At 44.0% G+C, this 9,598-nt stretch overlaps 1 protein-coding gene and 1 non-coding gene across 2 annotated transcripts; one reads left to right on the top strand and one right to left on the bottom strand.

Annotated features, from left to right (window-relative positions):
- Positions 1–215: 215 nt before the first annotated feature.
- Positions 216–343, top strand: LOC125517797. The gene has a single exon (XR_007287805.1). It is a non-coding gene; the product is annotated as a U11 spliceosomal RNA (small nuclear RNA).
- A 344-nt stretch (positions 344–687) lies between these two features.
- Positions 688–3,896, bottom strand: LOC125514461. The gene is made up of 6 exons (XM_048679804.1): positions 3,387–3,896; positions 3,211–3,311; positions 2,517–2,614; positions 1,663–1,871; positions 1,507–1,562; positions 688–1,037 (listed from the first exon to the last, which is right to left on the bottom strand). The coding sequence occupies exons 1-6, from the start codon at positions 3,775–3,777 to the stop codon at positions 978–980; spliced, it is 915 nt and encodes a 304-aa protein (XP_048535761.1). The 5' UTR covers positions 3,778–3,896; the 3' UTR covers positions 688–977.
- Between the last annotated feature and the right edge of the window lie 5,702 nt (positions 3,897–9,598).

Below are 9,598 nucleotides of genomic sequence, written 5' to 3'. Positions count from 1 at the left end.
TATCGTGCGGCCGGCCTAAGGAACAAGCTTTGGGCTATGGGCTGCTGGCCAGCCTTTGGAAAGAGGTCGGCCCATACTCGCCCGACCGCGCTGGGATGCTCGCGCCGCGCGGCGGAGGCGCCGCGCGCTGCTGAATAATCCCACATCGGGGAGGGAGCGAGTGGCGCGGGCAGGGGAGGGGTACAAGTAGGAGGGGAATGGGACGGCTGCAACTCAAAAAGGGTCGGTTGGCTATGTATGCCACGTCCATCCTTAGCTGATGGGTGCTGTATGGCTATCAAGACATATGGCCGACATAATTTGTGGGACTCAATAGGGTTGGCTCGTCATGGCCGACCCTTCATACCTAATCTCAAATAGTTCAAACCTAATTGTAGTCGTCGGGGCAACGTGGTTGCCCACCCAGAAAAATCAATAGTGTCTTCACGATTGTAAATCAAACTCTCTCACAGGGCTGAATTTTATGTAATGTCGAAACTCATTTGGCGCAAACATCACGCACTCTCCACAAAATAATTCGTTTTCTAGTCCGTCAGTTTTTGCCAACGCATTTTGATGAAGATTTTCTTTGGGAAACTAGGGAATGCGCTTCATACTTGAGAGTTTTTGATGGAAGTTTTACAGACCCTTTCGATTCGAACAAAACACACTATGGTCACTTAGACGACGAGGATCGCCCTCCGTGCAGAATAAAAATGGAATCTTATTTCACATGAGAAGTCAATCCGGGCTTAATTTTAGTTCACCGCACTCTGAGGAATATAACAGTGTAGGAAGAATAGAGAACACCCTAGTAGAAACAAAAAGGAACGCCAGAGCAGGGGTACCAGTTTTCTAGACTTCAATCGCAACAAGAATAGCATTTGCTTCAACGGGACACGGCAAAGATGCAAACATTCCAATGTACAGCCGCAGCTGGGACTCGGTAGCTGCGCGCTAGCGCCATCTGTGTAGACTTGGGAAGGCGTCACGTATGATCAGAGCAACTCCTTCGCATTTTCTGCCTTCTTATCCTCGTCACCGTCACTCTCTAAGCCCTGCAGAAGCACGGAGCTGATGTTAGCATCAACCATACAGATGTAACGGCAATATCTTATATGCCTCAAGCATGTCAAACACACACGCAAGTGATACACAACATCTCAAGAGACACCTAAGTAGCCTAGTGGTAGAGCACTAAGCTTCCAGCTGTTAAAGCAGTAGATTCATGCCCCCACTAAGGGTCGAGCACTAATCTGGAAGTCAAAGATATGTGGTGTCACCTGCAAATGCTTTTCTTGTACAGTACATCACAGCAGAACAAGAAACGTGTAAAGGCTATAGAATGATCACCACGCCTCACATTGGTAGTAGCACTAGAACAAGGAATTCCAAATGTACAATGTCTTGTCCAATACGGTTACCGCACATCAAAACTGCATTCCATGGGTATGAAACACTAGACCAATACCATCTTATAAACTGGCTAGTGACGGTATCTATTTTACAGGAAGCAGGTGTACTTACTGAGGCACCATCTATCTTATCAAAGTCATCGTCTAGCTCATCATCATCGCCAGCATCTGCAAGTGACGACACAAAAAATAAATCACATACAAGAAATGCAGCAACATGTAGCAATTAATTGGATAGGATCAGGGTGCAGGTAAATGAATAGCGTACCAGGACCCTCATCATCACTGCCTAGATCTCCAAGAAGAAATACATCCAGATCCTGCTCTCGATTTGATGAGGTAGATGTCTTGCTTGGCACCTTCGTGTCTTTCTCTTCTGAAGTTGTAGCTTGTGAGGTCTGTGATATTTCCTTCTGGGCAACCATTTTTTCCTCCTCGGCTTTCACTTTCAGCTCCTCAAAATATTTGGTTTCGTAACTATGTGGGTTACATTTCAAGTCAATAAGCTATAGAGGATCAACACTAGTGCCTAGTGTGCAAGAAAATTATGTTCAAACTAACACATGTAGCATTATAGCACTTGGAAAGCAAACCATTTTTAGCTCAACTAGAAAAACATCGACCCTGGTTTCATGAGGCAAGTCAAGTTTGTTATAAGCCCAAAATAGTGGCAAAAAAACAAAAAATCACTGCTTGTAACATAATTCATTTATCATATACAAGTGTTCCATTGGGTAACTGAATCGTGGAATTTCACAGACTAAATAATCAGAATATATATTTTTTAGTTCCTTCAACAAGTGCAAGACCAAGGATAAATCACAAACCATCCAGATTCTAGAAATAAAAAGATTGTTCAAATTCCAATATGCAAGATCCTACAGGTTGAATTGGACACAACAAAATTTGAACAAATAATTCTGGCAGAATATCTATTGTGTGTATTCTGAAGAAATAATCAGTCCAAACTACCTATAGGTGGCAAATGTGGCAATGTAGAATCCATTCTGTTAAGACAAACGTATGATGCAGAAGTTTGGCCCGTGTTGACCAATGACCACAATGTGTATTAGGATTTACATAGCATGAGCCAACATGAAGCAAGAAGAGTAGAAGACTTACGGGGTTACATAGTTGTTTACTAGCAAGAAATAAACTCGCCAGAATTTACGCTCTTTCATGTATCTTGGGCACAGCTCATATCTGAACTTTGAAATTTCCTGAACATAAGATAGCGCTGGTGAATAAAATTTCGCCAAAATACAAAATTAGAGACTCAACACAAAAAACTAGTATGCAGGTTAACAGGATAATAAATTAATAGCCCAACAGAGCCTCAGCGATCTGGACCAGCAGTAAACTTGTAGCAACAAATGACAGAACAGAGATCTTATTGAACTATAATCCTAAAGAAGACAAGGTCATGGCAAACCATTTTATCTAGTACATTCTGATTCATGCAAAGTAGGAAACACAAATACCATTGAAATTCCCCGAGTGTTGATAAGTCGGTAATGTACTAGTTATTCAGTTAGCTCTAAGCCTCTAACCGTCACACCAATCAAAAATCAATCTATTGTCCAGAATAACAATCACTCTAATACTCTAAATTATTTGAAACTAAAAACATAGTTTTCACCCTTTTCTGATCTCAATATACACATCTAATCAGATTTGGAAGCAAACACAGAAGTATGTGTGTCTGTTCATACGTGCATTCACCGACAGGCCATACATCGAGCCACATAAACCCAATCTCCCATGGACATACATGCATTAAACCCCCATTGACTGAAATGGTTAATCGAGACAAAACCTTGACGGCCGAGAGGACGAGAGTGGCGTGCCTAGCCTGCCATTCGTTCAGATCCTGACGCACATTCGACACCGTGGGCACATCAGACATCTCCGGCTCATCTGTGCAACACAAATCTTATCATCAGTCAATCCAGTGCCTCGAATCCCCTAAACCCAACCATGAGTGAACCGCACCTTGCAAGGGGAAGTCGCGGAACGTGCTTATGGTCATGCCGTTGACGAACGCGCGGAGGTCTTCGGTGATGCCGTAGCGCTCGAGCTCGGCGGCGTCGGGCTCCGACTCGGCCGCGGAGGGGAGGGGCGAGATCGCGGGGATGGGCGGGATGGAGGGGACGGGGATGTCCGAGGCGAGGTGCATGATCTGGCCGGCGAGGAGGTCGGCCTGCTTGGTCGCCTCCGCGGCCATCTCGCGGGACTTGATGGCGGTCTCCGAGAAGATCTCCTTGGACTTCTTGGCCGTCTCCGACACCAGCACCGACGACCGCTTGGCCGCCTCCAGCGACAGCTCCTGCGACCGCTTCGCCGCCTCGCCGGCGAAGGACCGCGCCCTCTCCCAGAGATCCATCGCGCTTGGGAAATTCTACAAGGTTCGGTGTCGACTCACCGCCGTCGACTTCGCTGACGTCGGTGTGGGTCTTGGTTTTTCTTTTTCTTTTGATTGACAACTCGGTGTTGCTTGAGAAGTGGGAAGATATTGGATATTTTGCGAATCCTCCCTCTTATAGCTGTGATAATTAGGGGCAATCCTTTCTGGTTTTTCTTTCTTTCTAAATGGCAATCCTTTCTAGTCGAAGTACTACTAGACTGCTACCCACGTTCAGTGCTAACAGTAACTCCAACGCGCTGACCTAAATGGACGTGTACTTCGTCTGTTTTTTATCCATTTAGGTCGGTTGCCCGCTCGTTGTCCGCCTATGTTGGAGCGGTGCACTTAATTCTTGTTCACGCTTGGAACAATTTAAAGTTAGAAAGGGCCCACGGCCAGAGATCGCCAGAGATCATGTGGCCATCGCTCAGAGTTCTCGTCGGCGGCCATGCCAATGGCCGACATACATGCTAGCCTAAAAAAACATCACAAAGTTCATACTGGCGCACTTACCAACGGTTGGCACACATGCAGCACACAAAAATGGGTTGGAGTTCAACCACCCCTTTCTCGGTCATGGTCATGCCGTCACACTTGCCGGTATAAAAAATCTTTGTCATAGATCAGTCATCAAGCTTGAGCATGTCGGCTTGCATCTTCTCGAACCAAGGCCCCTTCCTCAGGGACACCGGCTCAAGTCCACCTTCATGATCTCCACCCCTTCACCATGCAAGCGAGCTTCACTTCTTTTGCTTTGGTCTTGGCTTTGGTAGCCTCGATCTTGAGCATCTTCGCTTGCATCCCAGCCTCCATATCAAGCTTCTTCGCTTGCATCTTCGCCTCCATCTCGAGCTTCTTCCTTTTTATCTCCATCTAAGCCTTCATTTGCTCTTCTTTGTCTTGCCAACGCGCTCCTTCCTTATCCTTTTGGGTCATCATGCCTTCCAAAGTTGCTTGCAAGGCAAATGATGCTGCATCACGCTTGTCCTCTCTCTGGGAGTTGGTCTTTCCCCGCGGCCACAGCTTCTCTCCCTCACCATGCTCCTCGGCGGCTTTCTCCCCTCCATTCTTCATGAGGGCCGCATATTGCTCCTTGAATTTCTCATCACCTTTTATGACCATCCAACAATGGGTGAGAGTGAACGGGTTGTTCCCATGTTGGGACTTGAAAGCTTCAAAAGCTTGAAATGTCTACAAATGAAGATATGAATGCATATGGGCATTGGACATACAAGCATGAAACAAAGGTGGAGAAATGTATACCATGTCTTTGATGCTGAGGACACTCAACGGACGACCCTCGATGCTCCCAAGGGTGGCACAAAACTTGTTGCACTCTTGTTGTATGACCATCCAACACTTCGAGAGGGATACCCACCCACGCTTCCTCTCCATCTTGTACATCGCGAACTTCTTGTGTTCATGAAATTGGCGATGAACTCTTAGCCAAAAGGTTGATACCTTTTGCTCGGCACCAATCTTGAGGTATTGTCCAATGTCCCTCCAACATTCACGAAGGAGTTTGTCCTCATCCTTTGTGTATGCCTTCGTCCGAATGCTTTGGCGCTTCTTTTTGGATTGGCTTTGGAGGTGAGCTCGTCGTCAAACAAAGGCTCCCCCTCAATGTCCACTTCATCTTCTTCTTCTAGGCCATAGTCATCCGGGAACTCATGGGCTAGCGGGAAAGCGCTACCCATGTGAAAGCGCATGTTTACTCCCAAAGGGGGGTGAATGGGAGATTTTTAGAAATTCGTCAAACTCGAATGAATTTGACGAAGATAAGAGTGAACAAATATAAACGCAAGGCAACTAATTCATCACAGTAATGGAAAGCATGCATACAAGATAAATATGGATGAAGAACATGCGATCATACAAGCGTACAAGCGTGAGGAAGATGAACTGAAGAAATGAAAAACAATATGATGAAAGTCTTCAGTTTAAATTCTTCAGAAGGTAGATCATAAATTCTTCAGCAGCGGAATGACGTAGAGGTAAGGTGGGGAATTTGAAACCAGGTAGGCTCGGTGAAGGCACATCAATTTGGTAGACCAATTCTAGTTATGTATCAACTGTATGTCTGGTTGAGGCGGCTGAGATGAACTCAGAGGACACTTAGTCCTTATCATATTCCTCTTGAGCCAATGTCACTTAGACCTCGCCCAATCACTCGTGGCAAGTCTTAGACTTCCAAAACCTTCATAGACTTGTTCACCAACACACCACAATGACTCTTGGGTGCTTAGAACATGACGCCTAACTGTCTGGAAGAATGACAGTCTTCAACGGTAACATGTGTTGGATCACACAGACCAATCTCTTCAGTGATACTCAATCACTTTGGCTATGGTTGGGTTTTTCCTCACTTGTGATTCTCTCAAAGTCGTCAGAGGATGGGGTTGCTCTCAAATGACAAGCGTCAAGTGTTGGAAATATGCCCTAGAGGCAATAATATTTGTATTGTTATATTTCCATATTCATAATTATAGAGTTTATATTTTATGTTATAACTACTATGATCCTGGAATATGTGATTCAGTGAAAAACTCATATGCATGTGTGGAATAATAAATGGTTAAATAAAAGGTCCCTAGTCTTGCCTCTAGGACTAGCTCAAGTGTTGTTGGTGATCACGTTTTCTGGATCTTAGGATATCATTTAAAGTGTTAAACGATAGTCCTAAAACAACTTTGAGATTATGACGTTGGAAGAACAATCGTATTGAATCAACCCAAACTTGTTTGTTGTGAAATGAATTAATATCATCTGTATTCAATTGTAATAACATGAAGTGTTAACATGTGATTTTGCTCCTTAGACCATGAGAGTATCGTAGTCACTTCTTACCGTGCGATGGGCTTTGGGGTTGCTCAAACGTCACCTATAACACAGTGATCATAACGATAACTTACAGGTTCGTCGGAAAGTTTGACAAGTGACCGGATAGCTCGAGAGTGGGATTTGCTCCTCCTATGATGGAGAGATATTCTTAGGTCCCTCTCGGTGTGACGCATCAATCGTAGTCTGGCCATACACACATGACTTTGTGATGTCTACTACACAGCCTATTCTTGTAGACTCGTGTTGGGGCTCCAAGCCCAGAGTTTTGTAGGACAATAGTGATACGTCCATTTTGCATCATGCTTTTATATCAATATTTATTTGCATTATGGGCTATTATTACACATTATGTCACAATACTTATGCCTATTCTCTCTTATTTTACAAGGTTTACATAAAGAGGGAGAATGCCAGCAGCTGGGATTTTGGGCTGGAAAAGGAGCAAATATTAGAGACCTATTTTGCACAGCTCCAAAAGTCCTAAAACTTCACGGATGATGTTTTCCAAATATAAAAAAATACTGAGCGCAAGAACCTCACCAGGGGGGCCACACCCTTCCCACTAGGGTGGGGGTGCGCCCTACCCCCCTGGGCGCGCTCTCCTACCTCGTGGGCCCCTTGGTGGCCCTCCGGTGGCCATCTTCTGCTATATGGAGTCTTTCGATGGGAAAAAATCCATAAGCCATCTTCTCGGACGAAACTCCGCCGCCACGAGGCGGAACCTTGGCGGAACCAACCTAGGGCTCTGGCGGAGCTGTTCTGCCAGGGAAACTTCCCTCCGGGAGGGGGAAATCATCGCCATCGTCATCACCAACGCTCCTCTCATCGGGAGAGGGCAATCTCCATCAACATCTTCACCAGCACCATCTCCTCTCAAAAAACCCTAGTTCATCTCTTGTATCCAATTCTTGTCTCCAAGTCCGGGATTGGTACCTGTGTTGCTAGTAGTGTTAATTACTCCTTGTAGTTGATGCTAGTTGGTTTATTTGGTGGAAGATCATATGTTCAGATCCTATATGCATATTAATACCCCTCTGATTATGAACATGAATATGCTTTGTGAGTAGTTACGTTTGTTCCTGAGGACATGGGAGAAGTCTTGCTATTAGTAGTCATGTGAATTTGGTATTCGTTCGATATTTTGATGAGATGTATGTTGTCTCTCCTCTAGTGGTGTTATGTGAACCGTCGACTACATGACACTTCACCATTATTTGGGCCTAGAGGAAGGCATTGGAAAGTAATAAGTAGATGATGGGTTGCTAGAGTGACAGAAGCTTAAACCCTAGTTTATGCGTTGCTTTGTAAGGGGCTGATTTGGATCCATATGTTTCATGCTATGGTTAGGTTTACCTTAATACTTTTGTTGTATTTGCGGATGCTTGCAATAGAGGTTAATCATAAGTGGGATGCTTGTCCAAGTAAGGGCAGCACCCAAGCACCGGTCCACCCACATACCAAATTATCAAAGTACCGAACGCGAATCATATGAACGTGATGAAAACTAGCTTGAAGATATTCCCATGTGTCCTCGGGAGCGCTTTACATCATATAAGAGTTTTTCCAGGCTTGTCCTTTGCTACAAAAGGATTGGGCCACCTTGATGCACTTTATTTACTTTTGTTACTTGTTGCTCGCTACTAATTATCCTATTACAAAACTATCTGTTACCACTTATTTTAGTACTTGCAGAGAATACCTTGCTGGAAACTGCTTATCATTTCCTTCTGCTCCTCGTTGGGTTCGACACTCTTACTTATCGAAAGGACTACGATAGATCCCCTATACTTGTGGGTCATCAAGACTCTTTTCTGGCGCCGTTGTTGGGGAGTGAAGCGCCTTTGGTAGGTGGAATTTGGTAAGGAAAAATTTATATAGTGTGCTGAAATTTACTGTCACTTGTTACCATGGAAGGTAATCCTCTGAGGGGCTTGTCCCGGGGTATCTTCACCCCGACCAGTAGAGCAAAGAGTTGCTCCTCAACCTACTGAAAATGAAAATGAAAATGCTTGCTTTGAAGTTCCTTTGGGTATGATAGAAAAACTGCTAGCTAATCCTTTTCTAGGAGACGGAACAAAACATCCTGATGTACATCTGATATATGTGGATCAAGTTTGTGGATTATTTAACCTTGCAGGTGTACCCGGAGATGTTGTTAAGAAGAAGGTCTTTCCCTTATCTTTGAGGTGAGACGCATCGACATGGTATAGGCTATGTGATGATATGAGGTCTTAGAATTACAAACGATTGAAATTGGAATTTCATCAGAAGTTTTATCCTATACATCTTGTTCATCGTGATCGCAATTATATATATAATTTTTGGCCTCGCAAAGGAGAAAGCATCGCTCAAGCTTGGGGGAGGCTTAAATCAATGTTATATTCATGCCCCAATCATGAGCTCTCAAGAGAAATGATTATTCAAAAAATTTATGCTCGGCTTTCTGGTAACAATCGCACCATGCTTGATACTTCTTGTGTTGGCTCTTTTATGATGAAGACTATTGAATTCAAATGGGATTTATTGGAAAGAATTAAACGCAACTCTGAAGATTGGGACCTCGACAATGGTAAGGAGTCAGGTAGACACCTAGTTTTGATTGTGTTAAATCTTTTTATGGATACCGATGTTTTTCGTAAATTTAGCACTAAATATGGACTTGACTCTGAGATAGTAGCTTCTTTCTGTGAATCTTTTGCTACCTATGTTGATCTCCCCAAGGAGAAGTGGTTTAAATATCATCCTCCCATAGAAGTAAAAGTAGCTGCACCTATTAAGGTTGAAGAAAAGACTATCACTTATAATGATCCTATTGTTCCTACTTCGTATGTTGAGAAACCACCTTTCCCTATTAGGATCAAGGATCATGCTAAAGCTTCAACTGTGGTTTGTAAAAGCAATTAAAACATGTACACCTCCTGAGCAAGTTAAAGTTGAACCTAATATTGCTATTATTAAA

The sequence above is a fragment of the Triticum urartu genome, chromosome 6 (genome assembly GCF_003073215.2).
Source record: "Triticum urartu cultivar G1812 chromosome 6, Tu2.1, whole genome shotgun sequence".
Taxonomy (NCBI): Eukaryota; Viridiplantae; Streptophyta; class Magnoliopsida; order Poales; family Poaceae; genus Triticum; species Triticum urartu.
Note: the sequence above shows the minus strand (reverse complement) of the source record. Positions and strands in the feature narration are given on the sequence as shown.